At 33.9% G+C, this 21428-nt stretch overlaps 1 protein-coding gene across 2 annotated transcripts in view; it reads right to left on the reverse strand.

Moving 5' to 3' along the window:
• Positions 1-20034: 20034 nt before the first annotated feature.
• The window catches only part of LOC111874632, a 627779-nt gene continuing 626385 nt past the window's right edge, over positions 20035-21428 (reverse strand). For both annotated transcript variants that reach the window (XM_033755536.1, XM_033755537.1), the window contains 2 exons: positions 21150-21339; positions 20035-20150 (listed from right to left, as the gene is read on the reverse strand). In XM_033755536.1, the coding sequence (XP_033611427.1) occupies positions 20049-20150; positions 21150-21339 (292 nt within the window). In that variant the 3' untranslated portion in view covers positions 20035-20048. The remainder of the gene's footprint in view (positions 20151-21149; positions 21340-21428) is intronic.

Consider the following 21428-nt stretch of genomic DNA (forward strand, 5'->3'; position numbering starts at 1 on the left):
TAGGCCTACGCTAAAATTACTTTATTCCCGAACTTGTATCTTCTCCACTGCTCAAAACACAACTGAAAGATGGAATCTGAATGGTATCTGAAAACCTACCCTCCGCCTATTCTTACAAAGAACGTGTTACTTAAGGCTGGGAGAATAGAAGTAAGTTCACAATAACATCCCCACTCCACCCGTCCCTTTCAGCCTTGTGTATACTGTCCCTTTCTTATTGCGGGCTTGTCAAAACTAGCCCCAACCGTGACATTTCAAGACGCATGCGATACTTATAATCTCTGAAAGGTTCGCTGTACTTAAGGCTGCTAACGATACACACAGGAAGGTCTAGAGACGAACTAGCTCCTGCGTTATTATAACCGTACAAATAAGCTGTGATATGCCCAAGACATCACTATTGCATTTTCGTGTCTCCTTAGTTACATCATGATAACGAGAAATATTAATATTTTGATACAAATTTGATCTCAATAAACAGAATAAAATATGAACATGAAAATTCAATACTACAACAAATTCAGGTGGGGCTTAGCCCCTTTAGCCCCTAATGACGCACCGTCCCTGGTGGTACCTTACTTTGTTGTTATTATCTTTCTTCGTGGCTTGTGCGAACCGATATTCTGAAGAATTCTTCCTTACAGACAAGGTCAAGTGTACGGGGGAAGAGTTTATGGAACCAAAGGGGCGGTAGCCCGAACAATTGTGGGAACCATTCATTTAAATTCGCAAAATGGTATTTTTAGAATTGGAATGTACTTGCTCATATATCAAAAGCATGAAAGTGCGGTAATGTAGGAACGGAACTGTTCATCACGATCTTCTAAAAGTATGCACAGTGTCCAGTGAATTTATGTCACAAATTCAGGAGGCGATTAAAAGTCGTTCCGAATGAAAAATGTTGTTAACTTGTATCCTATTCTCAACTATTTTGAACCAGGACCAGATTTAAGAAGGAACTACTATAGGGATGCCCTGGCGTCTCCACAAAACAGAAAAAGAATCCACAAATTTTATTATGCAGATGTTTCTCTGAAATCACGAAAAATTGTCTGTATTTTTATTTAATATAAGTAATAAGAAAAAAGAAAGAAGTGTTGTAACCTAAATTTGTTGTTAACTGCTATGGGCCTTCACAATTTGATTGCCCCGGGGCCCTCAAAACTACAAATCCGGCCTGTTCGAATCTACGAGTTATATGTAGCTCATGTACGTGGACATTTTTATGTCGGATTTTTGCGAAACGAACTACCGGCCCTGTTAAGAGAACTTTCCTCTGTGAATACCACTGTAGATGTACCGCCAGCAGAAATGATCACCCGCTTGCTTCTGCAGGAACGTCGCATGGAACAGTTTCCTGACCGATAGCAGTGCTGTGTCGTATTTATCAGACCTCAGCCCTCAGATTATACATACGGTGCTACTTGAAAAATATGGCGTATGAATGCAAGGTTGGCACAAGAGATTACTTTGTATTTTAGCGAATTTTGACGCCGAGAGACGCGTAAATAATGTCATAGTTCTTCAGAGGGTTGCACGTTCCCTAGTGAAACAAATCAGTCTACACACAGAAGCTGACGGGGATATTTCGGTACAAATATTTTAAGCTACGTAAACTGTACCATGTAATCATTTGATCTTATTTTTTTTAATGAAAATAAGGACATGCGGTAGCGTAGCTGGTTGAGGCTCTATGGTACAAACCGGAAGGTCGCGGTTTCGATTCCCAATTAAGTTATTACATTTTTAAATTGACCTAATCCTTCCAGCCGCACTATGGCCCTCGGGTCCACTCAACCTCTAAAAGAAATGAGTACCAGGAATCTTCCTGGGGGGTAAAAGGCGGCCGGCAAATAAGGCTGACAACCTCACTGCAATCTGTGAGCCGACTGTCTAGAAAATGTTGGAGCTTCGACGTCTCACAACCTTATGAGCCTCCACGGTCTGTTACAGGGATAGCTTTAGCTTTCATTAAAAATGCTCTTCCTCAAAACAAACTCCTTCGAAGTCAAGTTAATTTCAAATACCCATAGCTCCAAAACCGTTTAGAATAAGACCTACATTTATAAGATAATCATCCAGGGTGCAATTGCAGTTTGCTGCAGGTCTAATGATTATTTGAGCTTTTCCAGTACGTCTGCGTTCTGTTATTCAGCCTTACGCCCTTTTCGCGTGCAAAACATCGAAACGCATAGTGAAAATGGTACCCGCATGGTTTTAATATGGAGGGCTAGCCATCCTTTCACTGAAAGTTTTAAACATGTTGCATTTACGAAGAAAGTGAAGAAACCACCAGCACAAAAAAATGCAGAATGCTCGAACGTCGCCCAACACAGTGTACTTCCTGTGCCTCGGAAACTAAATGAAATCATTTCTGATAAATAAGAATTAAGAAATTCAACCAGCGAAGCCAATCTGACAACAGACATAAATTATATTTACGAAAGACCCCAGGGCCATAGTGTGGATGGAAGGATTAGGTAAATTGAAAAATCCACCTCATCGGGATTCGATCCCGCGACCTTCCGAATTGTAGCATAATGCCTCAACCAACTACCCTACAGCGTTCCCTGTTTTTGCTGTGAGACTTGTTTGATTATTTGCATGATAAAATAAAAGACTGCATGGGAGGTCATGCAAAAAGGAAGAGGAAGATGAAACTTACGTATAAAATTTTAATCGTAAAACCTGAATGTAAGGCACTTTGAAGTAGTCAGATTTGGGGAATCTTTAATTAATTTTAGTGGATCATTTTTAAATCTTAGAATTTTTAAATTCTAGAAAATTTACAAATTTATAAAATTATAGAAACGTTTGAGCATTTCATCTTTCCAAAACGGCAGTTTTCAAGTTATTTTTAATATTATAATTAAAATACCTAATTTCTTAAATTTAGAAAGTTCAAATTTCTTTAATTTTCGAAGATATTAACAAAATTGTATTTTTTCAAATGTTTCGTCCAGTATCAATTTTTTATAATCGGATTTTTCAATTTGAAATTTTCTAAAATTTTAAGTTTTTTAATTTGCAAAATATTGTCAGAATTTAATTTCACAAAAATGTACAAAATTGAAAGAATGTGGGTCAATTTTCTAATTTTATAAATTTTCGAAAGTTTAAAAAAGCTTAATGATTACTAATACTGCATAAAAATATTTAAGAAGTGTGCGCCATCTGAAGTGGTGTTCAGGCTCCTCTGAGTGTCCCAGCTGCCAGCTGATGCAGATACTTAGGGAGCAGAGGCACATCACAAATAAGCATTGTCCTATTTTCAGCTTATTGCATTTATTTACTGTAGGTACTTCAAGTGAAAATCTATAACGCCTTCATTAAAATGCTTTCAAACATAACACATATGTGAGATAAATTTGTAACAATTGCTATTATGTTAATGAGTGATGATGTGCATAAAATTTCTGACAGTACAAATTTCCAATGTCTGACAGTAACAGAATATAATCTTGAAGTTTGTAGTAGTTATAATTTTAGTAAACATAACAATGCATGCAGATTTACTGTCTGTACTTTCACATCAGATGTTCCTTTGTCAGACTCACGTCACACTTTGATAAGATTTAATAACAAATTATGGGACACAAGTGGCATGCTTAGGCAAAAGAAGTTAAGACTGTAAAACTGACAAAAGGTATACTTATTTTACATTTTAATTTATTACTGTAAATTACACATTCATTCCTTCCTTTGATGGTATCAAGTGTCTTTTGACTAGTATTTGCTTATCTGTACAGTATGAAAATCTGTTTCGTCTTTTTACAGTACTGGGGAAAATAATACTCTGGTAACATTGTTTCTTGTACAGAACAGTTATAAGTCTTTAATGTCCACAGAATTGACATTTAATGCAATATATTTAACAATCACCAATTCCTTCTATTAATTAAATCATTAACAACAATGATTCATCAATATATTATATAAAGAATTTAGCATATGTTAACAGTTTGCTTCCTTTGTAAGGGTTACAATTAACGAATTTTAAAGTTTTTGCAGTTTATATAATTATCATTCTTCAGCAGTTGTGAAAGATAGGACTGACTGGTACAAGATATATATATATAAACGTATATTATTAAAGCATACATAGTTTAAACACAATATATAAATATAATATATTTACATTCATAATAAGACCACATTTATGTAAATATGTTCAATACATTGTTTCATCACAGAGGTACTTGTCAGCAATGTTAGTGTGATACATCACTCTGGTTGGAAAATTTCTTCCTAAAATCTAATAGGGACTACAGCCTCAACAATGCCAGAAGTACCTAGGATCTCTGCAATCAATTGTTAAATAAATGTAGGTTACTGTTTTGTGATAAAATACTTTGCATTTGGACACTTGAAAATAGGTCTGTCACAAATACAAATGGGACAATGAACATTTAACGTATCCTAAAAATCATTTAATAATAACATATGGAATAATAATAGTTTTGTTTATTTATTTTTTTTATTTTGTGATTTGAGGAATGAAGTGTTTACTTTTCAAATTAAGTTTGTGCCAAATAGCATTCCAATGCAAGATGTGAAATTAACACATCTCTTTATAGATAGGCAGTGTCTGTGTTTTTGATATTTGTTGAAATGGGAATGAAATGTTATAAATTGATACCTTCTACAAACTCAGGTCATTTATGCAAAAGTTGTTTCTGTAACTACAATTTTTAAAATGTTAAATATTTTTTTAACTTCCATATCTAAATTGTCTCTGGGTCACTCTTTCATAGGAAACAGACAGTTAGAGGATGAAGCTACCTACTTGAATCAATATAGTTCACAGGTAAAAACTGTGTGTTTCAACTCCACAGACCATCTATGCCTGTAGCAAGTTCTACTGAGTCATACATAAAATGTTATCTTTCCCATGAAAAGAAACATAATTATTTTTATTAGCAGAGTTCAATGAACCAATTTGTTTGCACAGTGGTGATGAGAAAATCTAGGCTAATGATTGTTAAAGAAAAATTTATTATTTTTTTAACATTCTTTCCCACTGTTCTAGCTCTCCAGGGCTATCATACTGTAAATTTGAACAATAAATCATATCTTGTACACATATTATATTATATAAATGTTAGTACTTTAAGCCTTCTGTGGTATGTTATGGTAAGTAAATTGATAGGGAGCAATTAAAATGGTGTAAGTAGGAATTTTTTTTACTTGTGAACTGAGCTAACATTTCTTGAACATTGCTTGCCAGTAGCTAATACAGAAAACAAAACAAAGAATGTATTAGGCCATTGGTTTCTAATTTCCACTCCAGAGACACATAAATGCTACTCTAAATAGTTTTTCACAAACAGTGGTGTTAATCCATTTATGGTCTATTCTATTATGCTGTCAGCAGCTCATAGTATATGGCATCAAACAATGGGATGTCTAATGTATAAGGAATTGAAAAGGATGTAGAAGGAAATTTCTGGGGCTTAATTTGAAGTATTATCCTGGCAGTTGACTGGAAGGACTCAGAAAACTAAGGACACTCAGTCTAGACAACCTGTTTCCAAACCAAGATTTGAGCCTGTAACATCCATAATATGATACAGGATGGCTACAACTTGACCACGAAGCTCAGTTCTAACACTGATGCTTTATGATTAGAGGACTAACTTTGATAAACTATATCACCTAACCCTTCGCTGTGCCTATGGTGGTAACATTAAATGTTCCCTGTTATGATTTACTAACAACACACAGAAAATACAGATAATTTAGATAAAAGGTGTGGTAGTTAGTATTAGGACAGAGAGAAATGGAATGGTGCAACAAATGTCTAAAATGTTACAGAATAGTGAATAAATAATACAAATAAACCTGCAAATCTAATCATATTCTTTTTCCCATATTCATACCACCAAACATATTTTTACCAAAGAAGTATTGATTAGAAGGTTTCTGTCCACACAGTTTATTGCAGTCACTTCTTCACAGGTCAGCAAAATATCATTATGTGGCCCAATTGAGGGAACCAAATATCACATGCAAGTGACAGGAAACAGCAAGCTAGTTTTTCAGAATTCGGTGGAAGACAATGAAAGATGATCTATTTCATAACTTAAAACCTATCCCTCCAAAGAATGTGAAACTCATTAGATTTTTTCCTTCAGAAAATTAAAAAAACAACATTTTTTATCTACATATATAGAACATGAATGTGTTACTCTCTTGTTTTATGAACTGGATTTACTTAAATAAACCTAACCTGCAGAAAGTACCAATGCCATCAACTGAGAAAGGATCAAACTATCTCTTCAAAGCAAAGTCCTTCTTGAGGATCTAATGGTCACTCAGCTACTCAAGAAATTCTGCACTATTTATGGTTCATAAGATCCTTCCACTGGGTCATATCCTGAAGCAGATGAACCAAGTCCATGCCTTGAACAAACATATCTTATTTATTTTGGATCCACTATAATATTATAATCAAATCTATATTTATGTCATCCAACATGTTTTGACCCTTCAGGTTTATGGATCAAAATTTTGTACATATTTCTGATCGCATGCTACATGCCCTCCCCTAGTCCCTACTTCTTTCTCCCAGATTTGAAAACTCCAAACAAATTTAAATTGTAAGATATGAGGTTTCCATGGTGGTGACTATGAAGAAAGCCGTCTTCTGGGATGTGGCACCGTGTAGAAATTGTGTTAACCGGCGTTTTTGAGGAACATATCGCCTCCATCTTCAGGACAGACGACAAGAAGAAATCCGTGAGTGAACCAGCAGGGCAGGTGCAACAGTCTTAACATGGAGGCGATACGTTCCTCTCAAACGTCGGTTAACAGAATTTCTACATGGTACCTCATCCCAGAAGACGGCTTTCTTCAAATTTAAATTGGCCTAACTTGTTTCTCGGATATGTTAATTTTAACGAGAATGTAGTACATAATGCAACATGGGCTTTCTTTAAGTCTACAAACAGCTGATGTGCTGTCACAATTTACTCCATATTTTTTTCAATAATATCTGATGAACACAGATTATATGATCAATAGCTGATCTATTATATCAAAATCCACATTAATGGTCCCCAGTAATTTCTTTTCTATATATAATTATCCTTGAGAGAAGAATGTCGAGTCAAAACGTATAGAGTTGATAATGGGGAGAGGGCTCAATAATTACTACATTAAATTTTATAATCCTCTTTATAAACAGCTGTAGCAACAAATTTCTCTTATTGCTGCTACAATTCTATTTTTTCTAAATAAAATTATGGTGTCAGTCGCAAATACCTAAATTAAATCAATCTTTCAGGTATAGGCTATGTAACTGCTAATCTGACTAGACAAAACTCCAACTAATGATGTAACTATGTGGTTCAGAATTTAAGTGAGATCACATTGCATGACTACTACTGATACAAATGTCTTAAAATCATTATCCATAACTAAGGTGTTATGAAAGGTGTTCTACAAAAGTTTATAGCATGAGCAGTGTTTTGAAGAAAGACATTGAAAATTTCAGAATATGTTAATGGCAATGCTAGATTCAATGGGGGATTGAGGACTGTACTGAAAATACTATTTACATATGCAAGCTTATATTTAATACAATGGTACCAATTATGCAGTTGATATATGGGGCCTAACTTAGAATCATAAACTCATGTTGCTAGAGGTCTACATAACAGAAGACTTTGTCCCTGGAATTTTCCGATACTTTAATTTTAACAAATCAATCAGTATTTCTGTGCCTATAGTCTAAGACTTCAAGTTAGATTAGGCTTGATTATTTATAAGTTAATGCAACTAAAAATATCGACATGTACCTCACTCAGCTCCCTTTTCTTTGTCCTTTTTTGTGTCTCACAATTCTCAATGCAGGTCATTTGTAAAGACATACCAAACCTTGTTCTTTATTATTTTTCCTTGTTATGCTTATATATGTTGCAATTTATTCACAGTGTAGTAACTAATTACAAATAAAACAACTATGATAGACTGTGAAGCAATGAGTCCCAACCTTTCTGAGAAAGCAACAGTGTTCTCTTTGCAGAACATTACCCTATCTAACTCGTATCGTAACATTCTGTCACACTGTTAATGACTAGATATGGAGTTTGTATTGATAACTGGATTTGTTAAATGTTTATCACTCATAGCTACTCACTAAGCTACACACTACAAATCACTATAGCACACACTAAGTCTTCTCACTCTGTTATGTCTTTACTAGTCGGTAGGTAGTGGCTTCTAACAGTAGTTCCATGTTCACATCCTTGTTACTGGTGATTGACTCATAACTGACATGGTTGAAAAAAAGAAACATTACAAACCCACAATAAACATTCACAATTGTAAGAATGTGCAAGGGCATGTATATACCTGTAATTTTATGTTATCCGATATAACCTTCGTTGTTAGGCCAGTATATAATAGAAACAAATGTAATTAACTAACTTACTTAGCGAGGCCTATGTAAAGAAAATGTAGTAATTTTGGACAAAAATTATTTAGTTTCTAAAACGAAATAAAACACTGAGTTACATGTAAACCAATAATTTCTTCATACTTTTGTAAAATAACTGAAGAAAACCATAAAACACTGAACATGAAATATTAATAAGAGGATTCGTTCATTGAATCACATCATTACAATAATCTTTTTTAATCTACACTATTCAAAATCAATTGCCAACCAGAAAAAAATTTATTTTTTTTTAGCAAATTTATCTTGACCTCCATCAATTTGGTTGTTACTGTTAGTTCCTCAGAACTCTAGCCATGGTAGAGGGGTCATACTACCTCTCACGGAGCTGGGGTAGCAGTCTTACCAGCTTATGTCAGCACGGGTACTACCAGTTTAGAATGTAGCATCTTGGAGTGTGGTCAGATGTATAGTATGTTGTGTATCTACTCCGGGTCTCTGTAGGCAATGTTTTCCACTCGGGGAGTAGCTCTGAATGTCACCACAGCAAGGGTACAGCTTCGCGTGCTCCACAACAGTATTTACCTTTCCGTGCGGCTAAAGTTACGAGGCACTAACTATACTAATCTATATGAAAAAAAAAATTAAAAATATAATTAAATTAATATAAAAAGTCTTCTGTTGGTAGGCTGCACAGCTAGATTTGCTCAAACTGAATATAGTGTATAACACAAGGAAAAGTGGTTGTATAAACACTTCAAAACTTCATATCACATTTCCATTGATGATGGAACATACTGCAGTACTGAATGACTAAAACACATATTTGTATCACATGTATTTGACAAATCAATCATTCAGGCAGGGTGTGGAACATTTTAATACAACAATAATTCAATGCCTGCATTATTATGACAGCAACAGCAGTGTAATATAATTTGACAGTGAATGTTATATCACTGTTTACAAGACCTTTGTCGATGGGATATGGAATAAAGTATCAATAAGATGCCTGGTTTTCTTCTCAACTGCATATTTTAGGCCAGTAAGAATAATTGGGATTTCAGTATTTCAGAAGCAAAGAGAAATATATTATTTAAACTTATATCATAATACTTAAATTTACATTTTAGTATACTCGAGCTTTGCTTTTGGGAAACATATGCTTACATTGTCATATTGTCCACATGAATGCCCACACACAGCAAATTCTGAAACAAATGCATGATTTTAATGAATTTTAGTATGAGTATCAAGCCATTCATATCCATCCCAACGCCACACAATTTAGTTACTTATTGACACCATACCAATATTCTAGAGATATATGTCAGTACTGCTTAATGTAGAATTATTTGATTTTGTACTGTCTGACACCTTTTTAAAGCTCTGCAACAACATGACAACTGTGCTAAATCTGTATTTACACTTTCATTTGAGAGTGATGAATAATGGATCCTGGAACTTATGACTGGTATGTGGGTTTTAGTAAAATTTGAGAGCAATGCTTACGATTTAAGTTTGTACTGTGCAAAGACAAGCTTGAATTTCACTAAACTATAGATAATTCTTCAAGATTATATCTGTTATCACTTAAAAATTGTAACCTTAATACAGATCTGAGAGAGATAGTTCCTTTTTGAGTTAAGTGCTCATTTGCCGATCTTAGTCATAAGTCATAAACGTACAAATTTCCAAATGGCATTTCATGTAGTTCCTTTCATAAAGAACAACAAAAGAAGAAACATATACTTACAAGTTGATTTGGGAAGTAGATGGACAGTGATCATGCATCCATACCAATGATTCTCAAACTCATTTGACTGAAGATGCATATTTAGAACCCCATTAATTGTCAGATTATCAGGATCAGAAGCAATTGTATTCTGTGAAACTTCAGATTCTATGAAGAAAATTGTTAGAATATCCTATTTTTGCATGGGAATTTGCAATTTTATTTCCTCTTTCTTGAACTATGCATACATATATTGAATCCTTCGGTAATCCACAAATGGGATTACAACTTTCAGTTTGAAAAAATTCATCTTGATCCCATATCCAGTTGACAAATTCTCACCTCTCTCAAAGTGAAGAAAATATGACATTGGCATCTCACTAAACTTAGATATACGTGACCTATGTAATAATAATTTTATAATTTTGTGCTATTCCAGTATCTTACATATTGGTACTAGTCCTTATGAGGCATTTAAATTGATCTGAAATGCACAACAACAATAATAATAATAATAATAATAATAATAAATGTATCACAATATCGTGCAACAGGTAATGGAAAAGCATATGTATAATATAAAACAGGCTTTTCTTTCAAAGTAAATATAAAACTTTGAAAGATCACAACAGAATTCATGGTAACAAGCTTCACTCCATTACAGGCCAATATAAATCCAACCAACTTCTAAACTAGCATATGACCGTAATATAGCTTCTGTTCAAGTGGAGGAAAGAAAGAAACAACCTATTCTTATGCTTCAAGATGGGCCTTTTTGGAATCAGTATTTTATGTAGTCTATGAGCTTCTTTGATAATACTGGTACAGTAAACTGTAAGAGTTCATAATTTACTCATCTCTAAACATGCCAAGAATCTGGCACCTCAAGTGTGAGGTTATTATTTCATGAATGTAGGGCAGCATGACAGAAATGCTCTTCTGTGGGTTCTTGTATACCATTTAAGTATTACGATTGTAAGGAAAGACTGATAGGGTTTGCATTTTTGGGCTTATAAATTGAAATGAAGTTCGCAGTGCTAGGGCCAGGTTTATGGCTCACCCCTCATACTCATACTCATACTAAGCTAACAGAAGTGCTGCTTACAAGACACAATTTTACAATATTTCGGCAACTAATGAATTTTTACCTTCTAGAATACAGCTCAGAATTCTATGAAAACCACAACAGTGAATTCTGTAAAAACTGCTTGAAATTGATATAGAAGTATCATGAACACAGAAAAGAAGAAAATACATAATGATATAAATTTTGCTCAAGAATTTCCTGTCGTCGGTACAAAATAATATAGGTGATTACAGACCAAAATTGGATAAACCATCTCGATAGAATAGCTGTTAAAAGAATATCAGAATATGTTTCTACAGTATAAACCAAAAAGATGTTCAGACTGAGGAAAACCTTGTAAGAGATGGAATAACTAGGCTGATTGCTTATAAAATTAAGTGTAGAGGGAGAATGATAAGAATAATTTCATGCAATAAAGTATAAATAATTAACAAAGGGACTGAACATTTCTGTCCAATATTGAAAAGTCATCTGCTGTAATATAATTAAAGAAAACGGTGTCATATATTTTGCATATGCATTACAATTTCCTACTAATCTGTTACTTTCTCTTTACATTATGTTTCCTATTGAGTCACTTGGTGCAGGTGACAGAAGTAGCAGGGTTGATAATTGAAGCTGTATGAAAAAAATAAACTTTTAAAATCTCGAAGGAGGCAATATGAAATCTCATGTGTGAAAACCACCTGAAGGGTGGTCTTTACTGTACATTTCTTTTCAGTAATAAATTTTTATTTACTCTTCGTTTTGTTTTATAGAAAAAAGTATGACATACCATTGTGTCCTGTCAGAAAAAGATCCCCATGCTCCTAGAAAAACAAATTAAAAATCTTGGATTTCACTTAACTTCAAGAAAAGATTTTATATTCCTATAATACTAATCACTGCAGTCACCAAATATTAACCATATTTTTTTTTTAATGAAAGCTGCAATGTAAGACCCACTTGAATCAAATTCAAGGACACATATATTCAACCAGGCTGTTTCGTCCTTGAAGAATAACTTCCAGAAGCTGATCAACTTGGTAAGATGGCAGTTTGTTGAATAATGAGTAATGACAAGCAGTTACACTCAATTCCATGCCCAGAGTAGCAGTTTAAGCAGTGACAAAAGAAGCCTACATAAAGGTGCCGCTGATTTGAACTTTCTATATTATATTTATAACCCAAACTTCCACATACTAGAAGAAAGCATTCTTCTGGGATGTGGCACCGTGTAGATGTGGTGTTAACCTAGGTTTCAGAGGAACGTATCGCCTCCATCTTCAGGGTAGAAAAATAAGAAAATCTGCTAGCGAAGAGACCGTGAGAACAGGTGCAAGCAGACTTACTTACTCATGGAGCTGAGCCCTTCTGGAGGAGCCGCCAATTTTGCAGCTACTCAAGAATTTTCCATCATTTTATGGAACCTGAAGGTTCATCACCATGTTAACAAGAGCCTTCCACTGGTCCCTATCCTGAGCCACATCTATCCAATCCATACCATCCCATCCTATCTCTCCAAGATCCATTCTAATACTGTCCACCCACCTACGCCTTGGTCTTCCCTGTGGTCTCTTTCCTTCTGGCTTCTTCAGAATCATCCTATATGTATTCTTTCCCCAATTGTGCTACATGCCCTGTCTATCTCATCCTCTTTGACTTGATCATTCTAATTATACTTGGAGAAGAGTACAAGTTATGAAGCTCCTCATTATACACTTGTCTCCAACCTTCTGTCACTTCGTCCCTCTTCGGTACAAATATTCTCCTCAACACCCTGTTCTCAAACACCCTCAGTCTATGTTCCTCCCTTAATGTCAGAGACAAAGTTTCACACCCATACAAACCATAGGAAAAATTATAGTTTTGTATATTCTAATTTTTATGTTTTTGGACAACAGACGAGAAGACAAAAGGTTCTGGACTCAATGGTAGCAAGCATTNTCCACATTAGCAGCACTGCAGAACTTTCCATACAAGTCTTAAAATAGAAGTAAAATTTATTCCCATTTAACAATTTCAGTTATAATTTCAATTAAGTTAATTTTGAACAGTGTTTTTGTTTGTGTTTTATGTTCAGGCCTACTTTTTATACACAGGTCTAAATTGAATTCACCATTAACTTGTGACCTATTTAACCTTTAGAGCATACAGAACTATTAGGCTTATTTTGGACTCTATCCATTGTCTGGTATATAGCATAGTATACAGCACAGTTGTTACTATATGTTCCAAACGTTTTAATATTTAAGAACTCTGCAGGTTCCCACAGAGTATATTTATGAGTTTCAGAAGAAACAGTGATTATTACCCCAAATGACACTAACCAATCCGTCTTTGTAATCGAGATACAGTATATGCTTTTCTGAGAATTGGAAACTGAATTAATAAAAACAATTTTGATTAATTTCAGGTTTCAAAGCCTTAACAGATACTCAAGTTATAGCAAGAAGTTTATATATATATATTTTAGTGCTCAAGCAATTTCTATGAATTTTATACCAAATATCTCAGCAATCCAAAAACCTGTGTAAAGATATTACTGCAATTTCACACGCATTCATAAATATTGCTGCAGTTTCTTTGTGGCTGCAACATTCTTAGTGTAACATTACATGTATAGTCATACATTCAGCATTTATGTAGTTGGGCATCCCAGACAAATAAATACCCTGCCTTTTATATGCATAGATTAGTGCGTGACAAAGCTCACTGAGCACAGAACAGAGAGCTATTAAAGAATAAACTACAATTAGCACAAGTGCTAAGGGACTGAAAGTGGTGATGCAGTTTTGTGGTTTGGGAGGATTCTATGAAAATAATGTTACAATCCTGGATTAGAATTTGAACTGTCTTTTAACTTGGCATGAATACAAACTATAGCATTCGTTTTACTGTCAAATGATAGAACAGTAGTATTTTAGTGAGCTCTGAGATTCTGAAAGTGATGATTATGAAGTTTACTATCTTTTGGGATGTGATGCCACATGGTTTTGTAGATACTTCCTAATGTTTCAGAGGAACCTGCTACCTCCATCTTCAGATTAACCCCAGAGATGAAGGCACCAGTTTCCTCCAAAATAGTGGTGAATATCTACAAGACTATAAGGTCAGTAAACTTCAACAGTTTTTTTTTTTTTGTTAAAAATACTTTGTAAAACAAGTATTACAAAATTCATATTTGAGAGTTTGAGTCAATAACCACCAACCATCATTGATTTGCAGAAAAATTCAATTCCTTTTCCTGATTCTCCCTAAACCCCTTCTTAATACAGCTCTATTGCAAAAGTATAATCCTAGAAATACTTTATTGTTACTGCCATTACATCATTTTAGCCACTTTTGAATGGGGTTTTTGACATAAATCACACATTCTGTGATGAATGTAATAGAAATTAAATTTCCTCCTTTCTGTGTCTCTGTCATCAATTAAATTGAGATTTTAACAATGTTTCTATACAGCTAAAAATCCTAATTTGGAATATACTTGGCTCAAATTCAGAGGTTGTGTGGAACATTTTAAAAGAATAAGCAACTCTACACATAGAGTTAAATTTGTAAAACAATAATTTTTATACCCTGTCCAATTTAGGACAGGATCACTTATGACAGAAAATATGGTGTCAACACACACACATATTACATGTCACTAAAATTGTTAACAAATTAAGCCTTTGCCACTTTCAATGCAGAAGGATACAGTTAACCTATACTACTATCACATTTATTATAATAAAATATAAGGTTTAAAATGAATTTAAATTCAGTGGCATACTTCACCAGTAAAATTTTTACTTAAAATGCTTGGCAAAGGCTTTAAACATGATGACATTTGAAATGTTTATCATAAAAATTATGTTTAAACATTTTTAATGATGATTCTCCTATTAAAAAATAGGTCCCAAGTGAAGAATGCAAATGGTGTATGTGTTTTGCATAGGACTTCTAGCAGATGCATTTTCGAGGCCCTGTGCTGTCTACCCTAGTTGGTAGTATTCACGGTTTTCCTCAGTCTTTTGGATTATTGCTGATTTAGTGCCTAAAACTAGGCCATTTAAACTTTCAACCAATCACTGACTATAATCTATCTTTGTGTGAAAGTGGATGAATGGGAAATTATAATACAGAAATCAATATAATTTGAATGGCATCTCTATGTTTCTGTTCACCCATTGTTCCTGCTTCTTTTCACTCATTACATTTTCTTCCTTTTTTGTCTTGTCTTTCTATGTAAGCATACTACGATATTTATTTATGTAACTTAAATTGCTCTAGCATGATATACAGTGCATTATTTTCAATAGTGTTCTGATACTTGCTGTCCATCCCTTATCTTTGTATATGTCATAGTCATTATTAACTTTCTTTCTAGCATTAGGTCCATTGAGACCTGCTACTGATATTGCAAAATAGAACCCATCCCTGGCTTCAAAGGCCTTCTCAGATCTATTGGTAGATTACTTTTAATCTTGTCAGAGATCATTCTGTCAGCATATTCCTTTCCAATTTCTTTTTATTCCATAAATTTCGTTATTTGTGAACTGTGTAGTTTCCTCATAATTTCTTCTTGTCTCTTATGGTCCAATACAGCTCACAAAATATATTTATGCTGGTATCAGGTTCCTCTTATAATTTCTTACTGTCCATGATTCAAGACTGTAAGATAATTATGGTCAAACAAGTGTCTTATAAATTTTATTATCATTTGACTAGAAACTAATGATGGTTTGAAGATCTGATTTATAATTCCCAATATTCTGACAACATTTACAGTTTCAATTTTAACACACAGTAGGTTTAATTTGCTGCTATTTCTGCATTATATATTTGTTAACACAAAATTACTGAAACACTGCACACTGATGTTAACATAAGCTAAGGGAAAACTAATATATTACCTTGTTTAATACAGTGTACAAGAGTCACCTTTCATATTAATGTGGTTTGAATATCTTTGTTCCTTTTGCAGATGCCCTTTTCTTCATAGTATGGAGAAGTTGTCAGTCTATACATGACCTAAATGTCAGATATGTTCTAATAAGAATTTTGATATATTTTAGTCTTCTGTACTTATTTTATGAGGAATATATTTATGTTACCTTTGTAAGCTGACATTCTTTTCCAGGATCAACATTTCCTAGTGTTTTCAGTTCTATATATATCAAACCTCACTTTTCAGTTATTTGATCATTAATTATCATAATTAAGCTCTTAGTGATACAACAGATTAGCTTACTTTCTTTGATACATATAATCACACTAAGGAAAACTAAAAAGGTTTTAATGTATAATAGTGTAGTTCCTTGATAGCTATTTTTAATTAGAATATTGATTCAAATTTCAGCAACTTCAATTTGGAAATATCTATGGCACTGCTTTTTGCATGTCATGAGGCAATACAAAAGCACATCTTACTTTGTACATTTCACTTTCACACCTGTACTGAAACAACAGTTTAACATTCTCTTGCAACTACACACAAAAGTGGTGGGTGCAGTTAGAACAAAGGACCTCAATGTTCATTTTCTGTTTGAAGTGCTGTTAATTACATGTTCATAAGACAATTTTCTTTTGTGAAAGTTAAGTTCTAAAACAAAACTGTTTGGCAGGTCATATCTGAGAACCACTGCATAAAGTAACATATGTTGTGAACACATTACTTATCACTGTTCACACAGTAACGTCAACAAACCTCTGGACTCACATATCCCATGCTAACTGATGTTTCAGACCACAAGCACACCCAAGGATGAAATATCTTCTTCTGTTAAGATTATATAAAAATTTTTAATGCTTTTGATTATTGTAGAAACTTCTTTAATATTGTAAAAGGCATAGATGCAAGCCAATTAATAACACAGGAACCATTTAACACCACATTAATTAAAAATTTATTGTATGTTGAAAATTTTAAGAATTTTAAAACTGTCAACATTAAAGAAAGTAGCCATTTTATATCACAGTTCAGCATTATAATAAATGGTTATAAGTGCCAATAATGTATTAAAAATATGAAGAAGTTTCAGGTATGTATGCAATAAATTTGAAGAAACATGGAAAATTATGTTAACAGGTACAACATTTATTTACCTGTACAATCACATCAATTGCAAAATTAAGAGAATTTAATATATTTCAGATGAATTTAAAGCAGAGCCATCTTAATAAAATGTGACTGGATAAAACATTTCATATTATACACAAATTGATTGTCTTGTGAACTCTTGAATATGGTGTACATACACATCACTGATGTACATTTTATTTTTTAAATTCTGAACATTCTGAATCCCTGTATTTATTTGTTCTGTTGGACTGGTGGTAGAAGATCTAATGTCCAAAGTTTGAAGGTGTCAGTTTTCCAAGAAACATGGAATGCAAAATACATTTCTCAAGGAATTAATATCTTCCATAGACAGATTACAAACATATTATAATTTTTGTATTTCCTGGAGAATGTTCCTTGTGTAAATTATGGAAATATCAAACTGGACCACAGTTGGTACAAAAAGCATAAAGCATAAGTGCATTGCATTATGGGTATCTGGAATCACTTGTGTTCATTTATTTTATGTATACAAATCTAATAAAAGTTGCATAGAAAATTACATTTTCCCTCCAATGTGCATTAGTGAACATCTTATAAATGAAGTACAGCTGTGAATTTAGAAGGCAACAGCATACTGGATGTTTCCAAATATAAGTTCATTAAGTGACATGACATTGAGCAATTTTATAAATTAAATTTTTGATCAGTTATATACATAACCAAAAGCATGTCCTATTGCATTCTGAATTCATGTATATAAACATGAGAAGTGTTTCTTGTAAGTATGGTGGATGAAGAAATGCAGTTCTCTACATTTAAATATTCAAATTTTTAGTATCAGGAAAATAACAGTACAAATTATCATACTGAACTGTATAGTGATGAATAAGCAAACTTTTAACTACTTGGTTATTTCATTATTTGTTATGTTATTTGCTACCATCAATCAGTAATAAACAAATGGAATGCATATGAATTTGTGAAAACTGTAAGCTCAGATCATTTGTTGTAACCTTCTACCTAAGCTTTATGCTTACATCTGACACACAGAACATTAAGGTTTATTCTCACTATAAAATATCATATTTCTTTTTCAGAATGCTTACAAATCTAACTTAAGTAATTTAGTTAGCATATACTTCTTCTTATCAGATACTATTACTGAAGAAAATGAATATGAACAAATTTTAAGCAATGAGTGAGAAGTAGTAAGAACAAAATTGTTATCCACTGATGGTTATAATAAAGTATATACCAACGTAAACAGTTACTGAATCCCACATCTTGATGATTCCTTTGGCTGCTGGTGACAAATAGAGCTGACTTTCTCTTCGTTGTTTCCAGCATTACACTGCTGTTGTTCCATTAACAACTTGTTAGATTCGCGTACAAATGGCATAGGATATACAACTAACAATACGGACGGTTGTTCTGGCAACGAATTTACAACAGACGATGATGGACTTGTAGCAGTTGATGAATGGGTGGATGGCATAATGGTAGTGCTAACAGTACAATCTGACATGGTGGTATTTGTGCCATTAGGGTAATTCGGATTAATTTGCTCACTGTTTTGTCCTGTGCATAACATTGTGTTAGGGTAAGCGCGTTTCTGACCATTTACTAAGTTACTACTGTTAAAACCTGACTGCAACAGCAAGGGTTTCTCAATTAGTGACATGGGCCCAGGTTTCAATTTATTAACAAGTGAAGCATTACTATTAGAACGAATGTTATTATTTTCTCTGTCACAATCAGAATTTGGAGTGGAGGAAGAAGCCACTGACATGGAGTTGAACTTATCATTAACAAATGATGTTAAATTTGAGTTGTTATTCAATTCGTCATTTTGATTTCTTATTAGATGCACATTTTCATCTGTTGAGTATCTCAGTCTTTGATACGAATTGCTTGATGGATGAATCTTCGGTGAGGGAATGAATTTGGATGAATGAGAACTCTTGTCCATTGGAAGTATGGTCTTTAAGGAATGGTTAATATTATATCTTGCTGATGGTAAAACAATTGACAGGGGACGTGCTTGTGAATGTGCTATTTTCATACCTTTCAATGGAGAATTGTTTCTATTTTCATCAGTTTTTGATGTATGAAATGGTAATTTAATTGATAAAGGACGTGCAGAAGATGAAGGAATTGGTAAAATTCTGCCACAGTTTCTTTTGATCCCTGAAACGCCGTTGATGTTGCTAGAAATTTCACCTTTGTTTGAGGTCATAAGAGTTGTAGTATTATTGTTTATGAAATTATCCCTAAGTGAACCACAGACTTTGCCAGGAGGTCTCTTGAAAGAGTGATTTTTATGGTCATAAATTTTCTCTGTAGAAATCCGGTTGTATAAATGGAAATCCTTTGATTTTACACATTGTATCAAGCTTTTATTTTCTGACACTCTTCCATTGCATGAAATATAATCCATGTCTGTTGCTAAACTATATTCTCTTTTTAAAGAAATCTTGCTGTAAAGCTCACCACACTCCATGAGATTACTGTTTACGTTCACATTTCCTGGTGTATTTGATTTGAAAGATTGAGCACCATCATGTATACCATTCTTGATATTTGGAAAAGTTTCATTGTAGAAATGATGCGTTGGTGATTGAACATACGAAGCTTTCACTTGTGGATCTTTAACAGAATTGTTATTTATGTTATTGAAAGGAATGCTGTTGCTACATGGTACAAAACCTTGAAGTAGCACACTATTGGAAGGAACCTGCGGCAGATTGCGTCTATGGGTACCGTAATGGAAGATAGCAGCTGAAGTCAAGGTTTTATGTCACACTTCTTGAAGGAATTTGAGAGGACATACTCCCTGCCGACTGTCACCACTGCGAATCATCACCATGCCATCCAACTCCTCTCCCACTTGTATCACAATCTGAAACAAAAATTACGTTACTATCATTTTGCATATTCATGAACTGCAAATAGTCTTAAATGCACATATCATGAGTTTCTTTTAATATTCACTGGGAAAAATAGTAGTGTATGATTTCTCTGAATACACAGTGTTTAGTTTGCCCTAGTGTCCATCACATTCAAAACCATTTAGAGGGTTCCTTCCTTCAAAAGTAACTAAATTTTCATGGAATTCTTAATAGTATATGTTTAATTTGAGGTTTCCATAGCAAAAACTATGAAGAATATTAACCACTGGGATGTGTAGTATGATATAATTGCACTGACATTTCTGAGGAATGCACTACCTCCATCATCAGATTCAAGATTTTTGAAACATTCGTAAAATTCTTCCAGACTGCACCACATTAAATCTTAGAAGGGAGTATTCCACATTCCGTATTGAGGGTGTGGGTTTCCCCAGCACTTAGACCGGTTACTGGTTTAGAAGGGAGTACCTTCCATTATGGAGGTATCTTTCTTGAGACCATGAAGTCTTCACAATTCACACAGGGTTTATGTGAAAACAAATGTTAAGAAGAAAGCGGTCTTCTGGGATGTGGCACCGTGTAGGTGTGGTGTTAACCAACGTTTTGGAGGAACGTATCACCTCCATCTTCAGAGTAGAAAGAAAAATAAGAAAATCTGCAAGCGAAGCGATAGTGAGAACAGTTGCAAGCTGTCTCTTCACTTGCAGATTTTCTTATTTTTCCTTCTACCCTGAAGATGGAGGTGATACGTTCCTTCGAAACGTCGGTTAACACCACACCTACACGGTGCCACATCCCAGAAGACTGTTTTCTTCATAGTTCCGCCATGAAAACCTCAAATCTTACAAATGTTAAGAAGTTGTGTTGACAACCTAATTATTTATAGACTTACATTTTTAACTTGATTATTTTACTTTTCCAAAAACAGTTAACTATTCAAGTAAGGAATCAGTTCTACATACACTTAAAGTAGTCTTCACTAGACTGACCTGATCTCTCAACAACATGAGGCCATTATCACCATCTGAGACCTGCAAGTTATGAGTTACTTGCAGTGGTCTCTCGCCAGGCTGCAACTTAATAACATATTTGGAAGGGAAATAGCCAATACGACCCAGACATTTTCCCTTCCACCAATCTTGATCAGATGTGTCAATAACTGTTACTTTGTATCCAGCCCTGAAAAGTAACATATTTGTAATGCTCACTAGCTTAGCATGTGGGGTTAAGACAACTGAGAAAATTGAAGACTTGTAGAAATTCAGACT

This window comes from Cryptotermes secundus, unplaced genomic scaffold (genome assembly GCF_002891405.2).
Source record: "Cryptotermes secundus unplaced genomic scaffold, Csec_1.0 scaffold20, whole genome shotgun sequence".
NCBI lineage: Eukaryota > Metazoa > Arthropoda > Insecta > Blattodea > Kalotermitidae > Cryptotermes > Cryptotermes secundus.